Source organism: Neopelma chrysocephalum, unplaced genomic scaffold, assembly GCF_003984885.1.
Source record: "Neopelma chrysocephalum unplaced genomic scaffold, ASM398488v2 Primary Assembly neopelma1_26, whole genome shotgun sequence".
NCBI classification, from domain to species: domain Eukaryota; kingdom Metazoa; phylum Chordata; class Aves; order Passeriformes; family Pipridae; genus Neopelma; species Neopelma chrysocephalum.
The window spans coordinates 19,590,041-19,607,459 of NW_020897695.1; the positions used below are offsets into that span (position 1 = coordinate 19,590,041).

General features: G+C 39.4%; 1 protein-coding gene across 5 annotated transcripts in view; it reads left to right on the forward strand.

Annotated features, from left to right (window-relative positions):
- Window positions 1–17,419, forward strand: part of TPK1 (thiamin pyrophosphokinase 1) — a 311,065-nt gene that overhangs the window by 196,922 nt on the left and 96,724 nt on the right. For 4 of the 5 annotated variants that reach the window (XM_027675794.1, XM_027675793.1, XM_027675792.1 and 1 more), the window contains one exon: window positions 3,540–3,686. The exons of the other annotated variant lie outside the window; for it this stretch is intronic. In XM_027675794.1, the coding sequence (XP_027531595.1) occupies window positions 3,540–3,686 (147 nt within the window). The remainder of the gene's footprint in view (window positions 1–3,539; window positions 3,687–17,419) is intronic. 5 annotated transcript variants of the gene reach the window in all.

The following is a 17,419-nucleotide window of genomic DNA, read 5'->3' on the forward strand; positions in this document are numbered from 1 at the left end:
ATACATGTTCCTCAGTCATACAGTGAAAATATTCTTTGTATTTAACCCATTCATACCAGAAACAGGAATGTCAACTGGACCAGTTTTAACAGACCGTGTTCAGCAAGCCTGCAAAGGTTACAGCAGGTGATCCATTTCAATAGTCTCTGTGACAGTGGAAGCAGGAATCTGAGCAACTTCATTCTAATGTGGTGGGAGCCTCAGCTCCCCTTGGTTACTGTACCCTCTAAATTACAGCTTGGGTAAGAAGGAAGAAATACATCCCTGAATTGCAAGCACAAAGTCTTCCTTTATGCTTCCCTTCTCCTATTAACTGCTCTGCTGTTTGGTAGTGACTTCTAAAACTTTTTTAAGAGATAATAACATATAGCTGTATCATTTAAATATGACTGGGTCATACCCTTAGATCTTCAACTCTTTCTAAATTAAAGCTTCATAGTCTTTAAAGATGCTGTGCATTACATCTAAGTCAGGTTATAGATAGTCCAAGAGAATGTGCCTGCAATGATCTAAGCTGTTCTTTGTAGTTATTTACGATTTTATATCCTTTTTTCAGGAAATGAATAGCACTGTGTGAAAACAAATTGTGTAAGGGGACTGATGATGGGACATTTAAGTGAAGCATGGACATTTCAGTTGAAGTACAGTGTGTTAGTCGAATGTTACCTGCTGGGCTCATTAGCAGTAATAGTATTAATTCTGTAGCCTCTGTTATACAGGAAATCATAGTAGAAAAATGAATGGCCTTTTTCTCTGTAGTGTGGGAATATATGTGTCTTGTGCATTGGTATTCACTTTGTCTTAGGTTGTAGAATGACCAAGAGTCGTGTATGTGCTTTCGTGGCACATCCATTTTCTTAAGTGCTTGACAGAGTGAGAGGAGCAGTGATTGCAGGGAAGGAAGGGATTGTTTTGTTAGTTTGTATTTCTTGGGTTGTGTGTTTTTTTTAATAGAGATGTTAGCTTTAGGATGGAAAAGCTCTTGAGACTTTTGTTGCACTTAGCCTCTCTTTGTTTTTGTTAAATAAACAAAGTGTATATACTTAGACCTTCAAATAAAGGCTCTGAAAGTCCTAAAATGTCTGTATGCCTGTCACTTCTGCAAGACTATCCAATGAAAGGCAGGACTGTCAACTGTCGCAGGAATGCAGAATTCTAGCTTTTCTCTCATATTCCAGCTGGGTTTGCTTGCATACTTGTCACATACTTGTGTTTTTCATTTTCACAATCCATGCAAGTATCCTAAGTAGTAGCTATGTTTCCTTTTCAGATATTTTTATTAGCCTTCTCCCAACATACCTCAACCCCAAACCTCTGGTTTATGAATGCCTTTTCAATGTATCTACTCCATGCTAGATTGGTTTTATTTTCTTACTTTTTGGGAACCAGTCCACAAGACTGCACTGTTGCCGTTGAATAAGGAGTAGGACTTTGGGATCACTTCTGTCATACTAGAAAATACGGAAGTATTTTTTTTGTTATGTTTTTCTTCAGCTTGCATTGCTCTGGCAGTCTCTACCACAGAAAGCTGCAGTCACTGAGCACTTCATTGCTTGAGATGTGTCCTGTACTTCATGGCAAGTACATGTGTGTGAATAACAGAGCAGAATTTTTCTGACATACTGGCAGTTTTACAAGAGAAAGAAGACACATTCAGAATGTTACTGCATCATTTTAATTCCAAGTCAAAGGGAGTCTGTGTTTCCTTCATTCTTACCTTTCAAACTGTACAAAACATCAAAGCCAAAACAAACCAGTTCATGTATGATGAGACATATACACCAAGAAACTATACAGAGTTGCTCAGTTTCTTCAAGATGAGGCTAGGCTAATATTTAAGCTTCAGTCCCATTGCTCAGAAGAAAAACAACATACATGTGGATCCTGATCCTTTGCCAGACATCTTAACTTCACTGTGGTTCCAGGTTAGTGTAGCAGATTTTCCTCATGGCTTCTACTGGGGGAGGATGGGAGCATTTTGCGGCTGATTGTTTGGTAGGGAACTGGTGTTGATGGGTCTTATTAATAGTTTTATCTTCAGAGAATTGATCCGCCCTTTTAACTCAAAGTCATCACCAGTCAAACAAAAGCAGTTTACTTCTACAGTGGAATCAATAAAAGGGAAAATATATTATGGTATTGTGGCTTAGCTGGGAACACATGCTTTTTACCTTTTGCTATTTTATCTTCTGTTTAAGAATAGGTTTTCCTACAATTCATATTCTATTGGTGGTATGTTAGGTCTATGTGATCTGTAATCTGCACAGAAAATACATGCTGTCAGCAGTACAAGGATAGTTTTTTTGTTTCAGTGTTTGCTGCTAATATAATGTGTTGTATTGATCCATTCTGACCTCTCAGGTATTTTCCTCGTGATGAGAAAAATGGTATATTTCTTCAAGGAAGGAAAAGACAATTTTCATGCAAAGAATATTCAACAGAATCATAAAGCCCTAGACCTGGTAATAAAAATAGAAGCTGATGCTATTAATACATCATTCCAGATTCACAGAGCACCATTATGTGGCTCCTGGGTTGAGTAAAATTTCATGTAATCACAGCAGCCATAGACTTAAGCTCTATAAAGTTAAAAACTTCACCAGATGGCCATTGTCAAGGCAGCTTCCTAAGACTTTAGAGCTGCAATGTTTTAGGGCCCTAGATATGACTTAGTGGTAGCTTTTTAAAATACAATTACTGAACAAAACTGATCGACATTATGGAAGTAATAATAATAATACTTTGCACTCAATGACCTTTTGTCTGAGGACCTAAAAGTTCTTAACCAGGGCTTTTAAATACTCCCTTTCTGATTATAGGAAATAAAGTGTTCAAAATCTAGAACATTTGTGTGAGAGAACTGAGCAGGAGCAGTCCAACTCCATGGCCTACTGCAAACAGTCAGATAGCGCTTTCTGTGTATATGGGATTGAGACAGGAGAGCACTCCTGTGCCTGTCTCTGTCCCTGACAGAGATGGTGTCCCAGTTGCTTGGGGTGGAACTTCCTATTCAGCAGTACTTCTAATCTGGGGCAGAGCCAGCCTTTCAGGGATATTGCTTGTACATTGAAATGCTGTGTGGCAGGAATGAGTATGACATATAATGGCCCTAACCTGAAATTTCCTTTATTTGCTCTATAAACCGTGAGGATAATACTGAAATGATGTGAAGAACTGGGAATACTATGGCTCAGATATACCACACTTACCTGAGGAGCTTAGATATGGAGTGATAGATCTTAGGCTCCATATATTTAGGGCAGACAGGTAAGTACCTTCAAAGACTGACCTGTGTTTTAGGGAGAACGGTTACATCCTTTTGAAAAGTACCACATGTTGTCCATGAATTTACTCAGCCTCAAAATCACATAATGGTATTTATCAGTAATGGGAGTAAATAACTGTATTTGACATTCTCTTTTCTATAGTCAGTAGTTATTTTTTTCTTTTTTTCCCAAAGTGATTTTATTGTGGATTTTCAGGGTCTAAAGATCATTCTTGAGAGTTTTATCAGTGACTGTTTTTGTTTTATCTTTTAGATTGATGTGATTGTGACTTTGGGCGGACTTGGAGGACGCTTTGACCAAACAATGGCATCAGTGGAAACGCTTTTTCATGCAACAAATATCACTCCCTTTCCAGTCATAGTTATCCAGGAGTGCTCGCTGATTTACCTGCTTCAATCTGTAAGTGTTGTGAAAAGTTACTTCATAATAAAATTGACCCTCCACCCACCCTGACACCATAGGTCTTGCACCGTTAAGTGCTCATTTTTTTAATTGTGTTCTGTAGGGTCAGGGCCTAATAATATACATTGCAGACAAATGAACAGCAAATGATGGGCTCTGCATTCCTGCCTTGGAAAAGATTTTGTTGAATTTGTTCAGAATAGATTTTTTTTAAAGTGGAGAAAGAAGAAAAACAGAAACTATGAAAACTGAATTTGGGTAAATATAGGATTTTGATTATAAATGGGAAAAAAGTAAAATTAGCCTTTTAAATTACATTCCAGTAAGTTGAAATTTAGCACATAGCCCTTTTGCATGTTGAGTAGCAATAAGGATGTCTGCAATAAGAAGAATAAAAGAAAGAAATGAGAGGATGATATGAGGGAATTCCTGACATACACATCAGGCAGAGCTCTTATGCAGTCCCAGTGGTGCAGTTCATCATGGTGGGAATCTATATAGCATCAGCAAGAGAATTTCTTTAAGATGTGTTATTTTTGTGTTTTTTCAGGTCTGTTACTGCATTTATTGATTCATAAAACAACACACTCAAAAGATCTTGCTGATCTTCTGCTTCTAAGATTTAAATTAAAGGCAAATCTAAACATCAAACACTGTTCTCTAATAGTGATTCATTTATTCATTTGGAAATATTTTTTCCTGTTGTCAAGGTTTCTAAAGCTTACCTAACTTTCCCAATTTCTCTTGGAAAGCTTATTTCATTAAAATAAATAACATTCACAGGTAAATTTGACAAAACCTTGCACCAGGTGTGCTTCATTGTAATTCGAGAAGAGCATTAATGAGGTTCTATGAGTTTATAGATTTAAAGCCACAGGGGCAAATACTCTGTTAACAATTTGAAGCACTATGTCTGCAGGAAAGATAGTAGGCACAGGAGGTCTTTTGTCAGTATGATGAGGAATTACTCTGATCATTAGTTACACAGCTAAATGGATAGAGGCAGGAATGAGGGGGAAAGAGGGCTAAGCGATAACTTTGGTTAAAATCTGAAAGTGAGGAGAAACTTGCTTGTGATTGATCTGTGATTACAGTACTTCACTGACCACTGTAAATTTATTTTAGGATATTTTTAAGAACATGTTGAAGATGAGATAAGATGGAGAATTCCTAGTTTAGCTTACAAAGCTCTTGCTTAGACTGGAAAGACTTTTAATTATTTTCATTTGTCTTTTCCATAAGTAGCTTTAAAATGCCATGACTAAGGTTGCTTTCACGAGAATCTTCCATGAATAATTAAACCCTTTATAACTTGAAAAAAATCACTATCTGTGCATTTTAAATAGAAATGGGAGGTTGTTAATTGTTTGTGTTTGCTGAAAACTTCTTTGTTCTGTTTTTAATAATGCCATACAAGAAGCACGTAATATCTTTTGTAGATGGGGAGAGTTCTACAGGATATTATTTTTTTTCTGCCATACCTGGCTGTCAGTTTGTATTGCCAGTAACTGACTTCTGTAACTTCAGGCTGTTTCTAGTGTACAGAAATAAAGAAAGGGCAGATATGGGGGCAGGCCATTTAAACAATCTCTGTGCTAAGTTTGACACAAACTTGCTTTTGATTGTTGTTCAAACCTGTCACTGTCAGTGTCTTCAGTCAACTGTCGTGGTACCTCCAGATAATAACATTAATCCTACCTAGTTTAGATAAAAATCAAGTGAGTAGTTTATACACAGAAAAAACCAAGGATCCTAAGCTTGGAAGTGCCTTTTTTTTTTAGGTTTTTTTTTTTTGTATGGAGTTCAGCCTGGTATTTTTCTCTCACAAACAGCTACAATCATGACATTCTCTCTTTTTCCCCCTCTCCCCTTTGTAATTTAAAATCAAAGTAGGAGGGAGTTTAACACAGTGGGAGACCACTGACTTTTCAAAATGCAAGTCTGGAAACTGCAACAAATGAAGCAACGTTTTGAGATTCAAATGCTAATGCAAATTATAAAGTTAAGAGCATGTTTCTTTTTCTATAAAATGTAGATCTGAAACCTTTCTCTCTTGGGGAAGAAGAATCTGATCTTTATTGGATTCTTTGGATAATATATATGAGCAAAATATAATTATGTTTTTGCTTCAAAATAACATATAGCCCTTTGTTCACTATATCAGGAGTGTGGTTCTCTATCATGTGTACCTAGGCAGAGTCTAAAATATTTGGATACAGCAGATAAACTGGTAATCCCATAACAAAAGGATACAAAGGGGAGTAACAAGTCAAGCTGCTGAATTTTTAATTACTAATGCAGAAACCAAGAGGAGGATGGTGTGAGTACATATGTAAGTACACCATAAAATCTATTAAGTAATTGCTTTGAAAGAGAGTGATTTCACATTATTACAGTGTTGATATATAGGGTTACAGCAGAAGAAATATATTAGTATTTAACACACTTGTAAAGGGTCCACATGCTGTAGGAAACATGATTATAGACTTGTTGAAAGTCTTCAGGGTGATAAGAGGAAGACAGCAAGGACAATATCTGATTTGGGATCCACTGCAGATGACCAAGCAAGGGGGACCAGGTAAACAAAGCCTTTTTTCATCAGCCAATAAAATTATCCAAGTACTGAATGTCAGAGTAATGGGCACTTTGAGTATTGAGGCATTTCTTGGGAAATAGATGGACAGACAGTGCAAGCTTCTGAAATATATAGATAAAAATGTTTTGGCATGGAAAGTGAAGAAAACTACAAGGAAGTAAACTCTCTAATGTTCATTTCTGACCTTTAAGGATGAGCTCCTCTAAAGAAAATAGAAAAAAAGGTGGGAATAATTACACCCCATAAATATCTGTCTCCATGGTCTCTATGGAGAAATGGGTGGGAGGCTGAGATCTAACTATATACGCTGTACATATCTAAGTTAGATAAATGAATTCCAATATATGTCAAATTACTAAGCAAGTATTTTAAAAAAAAAAAAAGCAGGCATGAAATGAGGTGCCCCTCTGGAAGGGCCCAAGAAATGAGAACCTAATTTGTAGCTCCAGAAGTTATAAGTTGACAGTGAAAGATTTTCTCTTGTCTGAATGGGAAAGGAAAACTAATAACAGGCAGCCTAAATGAGCACTTTTGCTCAGTCTTCACTAAAGCAAAATATTCCTTTGAGCAGATAACCAGCACAGTTAAAATCAGTGCCAAAGCCTGAAGACTTTAAATTGCTTCAGAGAAAAAGCAAATAGAAGATTAAGTTGCTTTTGATTTTGCCAACTCCAAGGGTTGTTACTTTTTGTGTGCCATGGAACACTAATTAGGATAGGAGTCAGAAATAGGGAGACTTTGTAAGAATTCCAGGAGGTGATGCTTGTTCTGAAGCATTTTCTAATGTGATGGTTGGAATTAAAAAAAGAAAAAAATTAAAAAATGTACCTGTGTACTGAACAGAGGTCATATTTCTTTCTGTAGTGGGAGAGGAAGGAAAGCCTGAATTTTTAATGAGTAATCCCTCTTTATAAGCAGGATATTTTATACAACAGTTCATGCATTTTATGCTTGAAATTTTGGTAATATCAATTACTATTAGACTATACCCTAGCTGAAAAGCATTAGGCCCTTAGAGTCGTGTTTATCATGCTAGCCATGCTCAATACGAATGGGTTAAGGTTTCACATACATACTTTCTCATTTTCTGGTTTTGTGCTTCTCAGGAGTACAGAAACATTAGCTTCTGTACACTGAGCATAAATTATCTTTTATCTGTGAGTTTTATGGCAGTTTGTAATACAAGGTAATAGGATTTATGACCAAGAAATGAGAAGATGTCCAAGAGTTAATGAGGCCTGTCTTTTACACACACCGAGCAGTTCAGTTTTCCCCACACAGGATTCCAGCCCTAGGATGTGGAGAAGAATTGCTGCCTACACATGAAAATGTGTTACAGCAGCATATTTTTGTCAGTTAGCTAACTCTTTTGAAAGAGTGTGTGACTACTTAGATAACTCTTTTTCTTGCGCACAGCTTTTCTTTTGAGTGCATGCCTGCCTTCCCTGTGAGAAATTATGAATAATTTAGCATCACAGATAGTGGTCCAGCAGCTAAATGTGAGCAATAAGAATCAGGAATCCCATCCCTTATCTTTGGCTCTTTACTACCATATACTTGAATAGAAGTATATTGTACAGCCTTTGATCTCACAGTCTCCTAGTTTGTAAATTGTGTAAAACCCACATCCTTCCCTGAATGGGTACTGTGAGGCTCATTTAGTTCTTCACAAAATATGGTTACATCCTCAGCTCTGCACTGGGGTGGAACACAGTATTATGGTAATAGCAACAACCGTATTAGTAAGGCCCTTAATTAACGTAAATGTTGCCATACAGGAGGCTCTGCAGATAATTCGTTAGCATGGTTCCAAACTCAGTTTTAGGGGGAGCTAGGTGTCATTCTTGCAGATGTGTCTGGGCACAGTTCAGTTTTAGCACAGGCCAGTAGCGTTTGGAAGGTACTGCCTTGTTTTGGGAACAAGAGAGAACAGCCATATGCATATGAGCACTGCTGTGCTAGTTGGCTTGAGTTCCAAAGAGTATTACCTGAACAGTTTTACAGGTGCAGGCAGAGTGACCAGGCATGAAGATCTGCTCCTAGATGGAGACACTGCAATAGACATGAGAGAAAGTACAAGACTGGAAACTTTGCTGAGGTTTGTTGCTGCACTTCTCTCTGCCAATATTACTTGGTTTGGTTTATATCTGTGCTTCTAAAGTTTAATGGGAAGTTCAGGGTATACACCTTCAACCTCTGAGTTTTTTTCAGGGGGCCAGTTCCTTGAATTTTGCAGGAACTTCAAGAATGAGTTATCCAATCGGTTCTGTACCTCCTCATATGTGTAAGGAGCAGATCTGACTTGCAATGGCTCAGTGGAGAAAATGCTTAGTGAATGTGCCTCTTATGGAAGATAACTTTGGAATTGGGAAATTTAATGTCTCCTTTTCCTATACATATTTTTGGTGCATAAATTCAGTTACAAAAAGGCTGCAGTTGTAAAGGAAGGCATTTAAACAAATATTTAATATTTAAACATATATTTAGTACTTAAAATACTGAATTCACATACAGCTTCTTGTTCTTTGATAAATACCTCTTTTTTGTGACTTTCTATGAAAAAGCCAGCCATTCAGCTGGACAGAAACACTGCAATGTCAAAAATATTAGCAGTGGTAAAGTCTTAATTAAACCCTTCTCTGGGAATCTGAATCCTTCACAGAAACCCTTGAAGAAAGGGGTTTTTGCTTCCAGAGCTTTAGTCTCACATTTAAATTACTTCTCAGAAAAAAATAGTTGCTATGTTGGTAGTTTAACTGCCTTAGTTTCCTTCTTAGGTAAGAAACTTTGAGGATTCTGTTCTTAAAATAAGACTTATAGTCTGTGTTTTTATTCTTGCCTGAGCAAATCCAGGCTGGACTAATGATAATTCAATCATTCTTATCATGTGTTAATGTAGTGGGCCTGTGTAAATATGACCTTCAAAAAAGTAAAAAAAAATCAGTTTTATTTCATGGTAATTCATGGCTATGAAGTGGTGTTGCTTCATGTTTACCACAGGATTTCTGTGTTTTACTGAATATCAGTGATCCAAAATTAATTCATATCTGTCAGTAACATTCTGACCTGGGAAAGATTTACTTGCTATCTTGCTTCTCACTGTTACTAAAGGAAACTTTTAGGTGGATTTTCTCATAACAGCTAAATTCTTTGTAACTTAGTTCTATTCCAGCATCAGCAAATGTGTAGTATGAAATGTACAAAGCTTATATAGTATCTTAGAAATAATAATTAGCTTTTGAAACAGTCAAATCCTTTTAAACAGTTTATTTAGGATCAGTTAAAAATGCAACCTGCATCAACTTTATGAACAGTTTGGAATTATGTGGATTTTTGTGAACTTTTTTGCAGAGGATGATATCTAATACTCATGGATTACTTCTGTATAATGAAGATTATGTAAAATATGGTTTTTTAGTGACTCTCATCCTACAACCTTTGCTTGGACAAACAGATAACAACAAATTCATAAGTCAATCTGTTAGCTTGTAGGTAGCTGCTTTAGAAAAAATACTTATCTTTCAGAAAGGAAAGGAAAATACCAAACCATCATTGTGAAAAAAAATGAAAAAGAAAAATCTTTATTAAGTGAGATTTTTATCTGCTCATAATTCTTAAGAAACAAGTAATACTCTATAGCAGGATATGATAATCACAAAACTGTTTTTAAATTCACATCTTAATGGTGTCTGGAAGAGAAGACAATGTGAGAAGACAATGTAAGAAGTCTAATTGGATTACTTAGGTATTTCTAAATTCTGAAGTCATCCAGTCTGATTCTGAATCAATATGTTGTGCTTTGTAAGTGTCAACAGTTCTGCTCTCAAATTTTTTCAGTGTATGTCCAGATTTTTTAATTAATTACTACGGCAGCTGATGGATGATCGTCTAGGAGGACCTTGACCCTGAATAAAACTCTTCCAATGAGGTTCCTGCTCTCTGTTGTTGCCCCTAACTGTTGCGATATGCTCTTGTTAATATATTAATATCTATTTTTCTGCTTTATGGAAACCACAAGAAGTGTTTTTAGCTACAAAGTTAGCTACAAAGCTAATTTTCTTAGAGCTGTTTTTTTTTCTCCCAAACCTCTTAATTACTTTTCTTTCCTTTGAAGTCTTAATCCATCTTTTCATCCTCAGCCTTAACAAACTTCTTTCTGCAGTGGTCTGATACTTTGGGGTTTGGTGTGCAATGTAGTATTAATAATTTTGTGTACTGTAAAACAATTCTTCTGCTTTATATTAAATGGTCAACAATAAAACATATAATGTTTGTCTTTGACATTTGCTTATCAGGAGCTGATGCTTCAACTGGGATTGATAGGAAGCTGGTAAAACTTTCTCCTGTCTTGACAATAGCAGTAAGCTGAGAAAGATCACAGCAGTATTTTAACTTGCTATGTGTTCATTTATCTTTATTCTGTCACTGAACAGAACAAAGCTGGAGTGTGTGCATGTGTGTGTTCATTCCAGTTTTGTTTGGGTTTTTTTCCAGGTAGGACTTTGATGCTATGTGGGGATTTTGTAGCAAGCTAAAGAATTCCCAAGCTTTTTGTGAATAAATTTTTGACCAGGAAAAAAAAAAGGCAAAAGCATTTTAAAATACTGTTAATATGGATTCCAAATTTGGTCAAAATTTTAAATACTTTGTGCATAATTTAATAAGCTTCATATTTCTACAAGGTGCCATATTTTTGTAGTTTACAAAAGAAAAAATATTCAAATGCTTGTCTGTATGATGGTCTCATAGACTGGTACTTTATGGATTGATTTTTTAGTATTTTTATGAATATTGCTGTGGTTTAAAATATTTGTCTACCATCTAACACCTGGAAGGAGTAATGCAATGTGTTGAATTTCAAGGTCAGCCATTAGACATGAAGAACTAAGGGGACTTAGAGGAATAATTATGAACACTTTATGTGACTTGCCTTGTAAGAGGCCAGCCCCCATACTATTTAGTTACCATACAGCAAGATCTTACTTTTTTTCTAATCTTGTCTCTTCTTCTTTCCTTTTGTTTTCCTCTCTGGATTCTTCTTGGTTCCTATCAACTGTCTTTTCATGGCACATCATGTTATCCTAATTTTTCGGTTTAGTTTTGTATAAAATGTTCTAGCTTTAACTTAAGCAGCCACTGCTGCCCTGAAGATTTTTCCCAGGGTTTGTCTTCCCCTAGCAGTTACGGTTGTATGCTACGGAGCATTAATTCATCAATGCCTAGTAATTTTGGCTTAATCAATTCATAGAATCATATTCCTCTTGGATCTCACAGTGTTTCCTCTTTATTCTCTTGTACCAATGACCAAAGTGGCCCCATCTGCGTAGTATTGGAAACTACTGGGGTGATGTCTACTGCAGAGTGCCTATGCATCACCCTTGAATTATTGCTGCATTATAACTCTTTGTTCAGCTTTATTGTATTAGCCAAAATTTCTCAAATTCTGGGGCTCTGCTCTACCCGCTAAGTGACACTGTCTTTCTGAAAGCATCTTACTGGCTTGATTGAGATGAATTTCACCAGAATTTTGTAGTAAGAACTTTTCTCTTTTAAATGGATTTCAGAGATAATTTAGGGGTATGGGATTTTTTTCACTCCCTGTCTGAGTTACAGAAAGTTCAGTAAGGAAACTAACAGGTGTCGGAAGTCTGTACTCTGTGACAGAGCCTCCTCTGAAAAGAAAATATTTTACTGCATACGATTAAAAATATAGCAGGGAAAAATCAGTATTATTCTTCCTAAACTGAATGTAAATAACAGTAAAAATTTAATGATAGTGGGTGATAAATTATTATGTACTACAAAAAAAAAATCTGAATGCTGAACACCTAATGGCTGACCAAGTCTGAAGGGTTTTTAGAATCCTTTAGAGGTAAATTTAATTATGGTCCTTTCTGCTCACATCTGAGTACTGGCAATAGTTGAAGTTGTAGAAGGTGAGCATCTGTATTCTGGCCTCAGTTGTATTTGAAAATATGTTATCTCTTCAATTTAGTCCCTTAGTGAAATGGCTTAGGTTTTTCCAGTCCCTTACAGTATCACTGTAAGTATTCTGCATCTGCCAGGGCGTTGGTGTCAACTGTATGGATTTTCAACATTTACTGTTAAAAAAGGGTCAGGGAAGAAGAATGATAATATTTGGTAATATCAGGTGTTCCAGGGAAAATGCTGTACTACACTGATGTACAAGATTTAGCTAGAACTATTCAGCTTTGCCATGGGAAGTGATTGACTTAGCAATCCAAATTTTCTTCGTGTTGATAACAACTGATTACATTACTTCAACACTCTCTCTCTGCCATAACAGAACATCTTAAGAGCACATGGTGATCAGGGGTTGCATTCTTCATTGTCTTTTAAGACTGTAATGTGTCTGCCACTCTTATGTCAACTCCAATCAAAAATACTTGCCAGCAGTGCAGTTGGACTAATGACCTTCATTGGAGTACACAGGCTTCCTACTCTTAATACTAAAATCAAGATATTTGGAGTGAATATATTTCTGTTAAAAGCAAGAAAAGGAGTCTGGAAAAAATCTTCCAGGATCTGTGAGGACGTTATCAAGAAGATAAAGCTAGGCTCATTCCTGAGGTGCACAACAAAAGGATGAGAGACAGTGGTCCTAAACTGAAATGGGAGATTCTGGGTAACTATAAGGAAAAGTTTCTACTCTGACGTTAATTACGTACAGGAATAGGTTGCCCAGAGAATCTCCATCCCTGGCAGTGTTCAAAGCCCAATGGGAAGGCTGCACTCAATGACCTCCCAAAACCCTGTCCTACATAAGTGATTCTGGGACACTTGTGGAAACACAGGTGGACTGAACAGGTATGTTAAAAGCTCAGAACAAAAAATGCTGGAAGGAGAAACAATTGCTGTTTCTACAGGCACTGAGTAAATGCCACTGAATAAGCTTGAGAAGGGAGCCCTCAATCTTCCTCATGGAGTTCAACAAGTCCAAGGTGCTGCACCTTGGTCAGGGCAATCTCAGACATGAGTATGCAATGGGAGAAGAACTCATTGAGAACAGCCCTGTGGAGAAGGACGTGGGCATGCTGGTGGAAGAGAGGCTGGACATGGTTCAAAAATGTGCTCTTGCAGCCCAGAAAGCCAATTGTATCCTGGGCTGCATCAACAGAAGAGTTGCCATTGTGTTGAGGGAGGTGATTCTGCCCCTCTTCTCTGCCTTCATGAGAATCCACCTGCAGTGCTATGTCCAGCTCTGGGGTCCTCAGCACAAGAAAGATGAGGACCTGTTGAAGCAAGTCCAGAGTAGGGTCATGAAGATGCTCAGAAGGCTGAAGCGCCTCTCCTACTAAGAGAGGCTGAGAGAGTTGGGGTTGGTCAGCCTGGAGAAGGAAGGACTTTGGGGAGACCTTAGAGCAGCCTTCCAGTACCTTACAGGGGCTTATAAAAAGGAGGGAGAGGGACTTTTTATCTGGGCAGATAATGACAGGACAAGGAGCAGTGGTTTTTAACTGAGAATAGGTTTAGATTAGATATTAGAAGGAATTGTTTACTGTGACGGTGTAGTGGGTTTCTCTGGCTGGGTTTTGGTAGCAGGAGGGGCTACAGGAGTGGCTTCTGTTAGAAGCTGCTAGAAGCTTCCCCTGTCCTGTGGAGCCAATGCCAGCCAGCTCCAAGATGAACTTCCTGCCCCTGGCCAAGGCCAAGCCAATTAGGAGTAATAGTAATGCCTCTGTGATAACATATTTAAGAACAGAAGGTTGTTGCACAGAAAGAATTCCAGACAGGGAAGAGCGAAGTGAGAACATGGGAACAACACGGTAGACACCAAGGTCAGTGCAGAAGGAGGGGCAGGAGGTGTTCCAGACGCCGGAGAGCTGTGGCCCCTACAGCCCGTGGTGCAGACCATGGTGGAGCAGCTGTGCCTCTGCAGCCCATGGAGGACCATCAGGGTGCAAAGACCCACCTGCAGCCCATGGAGGAACCCATGCTGGAGCAGATGGATGCATGAAGGAGACTGTGACCCCGTGGGAGGCCCAAGATGGAGCAGGGTCCTGCTGGAGACCTGCAGCCCGTGGAGAGGGAAGCCCACGATGGGGCAGGTTTTTTCCCAGGTAGGACTTGTGGCTCCTGTGGGGGACCCACATTGGTACAGCTCATCCATGATGCACTGTACCCCATGGAGAAGTGGCCCATGGCACAGCAATTTGGGAAGAACTGCTGCCAGAGGGATGGACTCACTCTGGAGAGGTCCATCAAGGACTGTCTCCCGTAGGAGGGACCCCACAGGAGCAGGGGAAGGACTCCTCTCCCTGAGCAGCAGCAGAAAAAACAACTGACCGTAACCCCCATTCCCCATCCCCCTGCACCGCTGAGGGGGAGGAGGGAGAACATGGAAGGAGGGGTGGGGGGAAGATGTTTTTAAGACTGTTTTATTTCTCACTCTTTGGCTCTGATCCTGTTAGTAATAAATTCAAGTACTATCCCCACTTTGAGTCTGTTTTGCCCATGAAGGTAATCAGTAACTGACCTCTCCCAGCTCTTATCTCAACTCATGAATCCTTAGCTGTTTATCTTTATTCTCCTCTGTCCAGTTGAGGAAGGAGAGTGAAAGAGTGGCTTTAGCGGGTACCTGGCATCCAGCCAGGGTCAACCCACTACAGAGAGTGATGAGGCACTGGTTGTCCAGAGAAGCGGATGCCCCATCCCTGGAAGTTTTCCAGGCCAGGTTGGATGAGACCCTGATCAACCTGGTCTAGTGAATTCTGGGTGCATTCCTCCCATTGTGGGGTTCCATTTCCGAAGGCTTGAGGTGGATAGGGAAGGGGTTACTCCAGCTCCAGGGGTTTCTTCAGGGTCCTGGATGCATGGAGGGGTTAGGTGCTCACCCTTCCCCACACCCACGAGGTCCCATGGCTCCCAGAGAGACAGCACACAGCTCGTGGAGAGGAGGCGAGAGAGAGAGTTTATTGTGGTTAGGGGTTTATAAAGCTCTTGGGAGGGTCAAAAGGGACCATGGGGTCTTTTGTAAGGGGTCTTACAAAACACCAATCAGGCAGGGAACAGCCAAATAAGGAAGGGGTTAACAAGAGACCAATGAGAAGACTTCTTGATATCTTCTCAGGACATTCCTGAGACAGAGATAAGAACTGGCCATGGGGGATTTTGGGAAGAAGAAACATGAGTTAGCAGAGACCACAAAAAGCCATTTTAAAACATGCTTAAACCACAGTTTTCCCATATAATGCAGGTTTACTGCTACAGTGAATGACATCCCTGCCCATAGGATTCTATGACTCTATGAAATTAGGGGGAAAGTCCCTAGTCATTCATCTGATGAGACTTCACAACAGCTTTTTGAAAGGGAAAAATGTGGAGGAGTGGGACAGTTAGAAACAGAGCTCACTATGTTGATTTTATATCCCCAACTGTATTCTAAAAAAAAATGAACACAAAACTTTCAGAAGTTGCTAATGTGTAGGCATAGTGTTTCCAACTGCCCTTATTTGCTGCTATTTAAACATGAAGCTGATAGCCCTGTTGGTCAATTTGAACCATGAGTCACATGAGCCATGATGGTCTGGGACCAGTCTTTCAGCAGTGCTGATTTGCAAACAAAAGCATGAATTCCAACCCCAGCCATGGAGCCTGTTTCACAAATGTAGCTCCCTTTTGCATTCTGTTTACTGTACCTGGAAATACAGTCTTCCATACCATCCTCAAAGTAAACTTAGGAAATGTGGGTTAGATCCTCACTAGGTGGATCAAGAACTGGCTGAATGGCAGAGCTCAGACAGTTGTGATCAGCAGAGTAGAATACAGTTGGAGGCCTGTAGTCAAAGGCATTCCCTATGGATCAACACTGGGTCCAGTCTTATTCAACTTGTTTATCAACGACCTGGATGAAGGGATAGAATTCACCCTCAGCAAGTTTGCTGATGATACAGAAGTGGGGGAATGCTGATACACCTGAAGGCTGCACTCCCATTCAGTGGGACCTTGGCAGGCTGGAGAGGTGGGCGGAGAGAAATCTAATGAGGTTCAACAAGGGCAAGTGTAGAGCAGTGCACCTAGGGAGGAATATCCCCAAGTACCAGTACAGGCTGGGGGCTGACCTACTAGAGAGCAGCTCTGCAGAGAAGGACCTGGGAGTGTTGATGGATGACAAGTTGACTGTGTGCCAGCAGTGTGCCCTTGCTGCCAGGAGGGCCAGTGGTATCCAGGGGTGCATCAGGAAGAGTGTGGCCAGCAGGTCAATGAAGCCACATTTGGAGTACTGTGTCCAGACAAGGTGCTACTAGAGAGGGTCCAGTAGAGGGCCACAACGATGACTTGGAGTCTGGAGCATCTCACTAGGAGATAAGATCCTGGGCCTGTTTAGTCTAGAGAAGAGAATACTGAGAGGGGATCTCATTAATGCATATAAATATTTCAAAGGTGGGTGTCAAAAGGAGGGTGCCAAACTCTTCTCAGTGGTGCTCAGCAACAGTAGTAATGGCCATAGATTAAAACACAAGAAGTTCCACCTCAACATGAGGAAGAACTTCTTTACTTTTAGGCTGGCAGAACACTGGAACTGGATGGTCATGGAGTCTCCGTCTCTGGAGACATTCAAACCCCACCTGGACTTGTTCCTGTGTCACCTGCTCTAGGTGACCCTGCCTTGGCAGGAAGACTGGACTAGATGATCTCCAGAGGTGCCTTCCAACCCTAACAGTTCTGTGATTCTGTGAAATCTAGGCATTGCTTTTATGTATGCCACAAAAATCACAGATATCAAAGGTGGTTTAGCAATCAGGGAAAATTTACTAGTGTGAAAGTGTATACCTTTTGGCTAGTAATGTTACCAGTACAGAATAAATTTATGCATATGGCAAAGTAGATTAATGAAATCTAAGCATGTGCTAAAGCACTTCATTTAATGGTGGTCTGCAGATGTAAGTACAGTTATCTCATCTGGTGCATAATTCTAAGTTAAGATGTCTCTGCGTTTTCCCATCTACATGACAGCCACTGATGCTTCATGGGGTGTATCTGCATTTCTGTGGCATCAACATCTGTTTCTGAATGGTTAATTTTCATTCACAGTTCCTATCCATTGTTAATTCAATTATGGCCTTCAATTTCAGCAATGTCAGACACCTGAGGGAGAAGAAGGAGCTGTCCC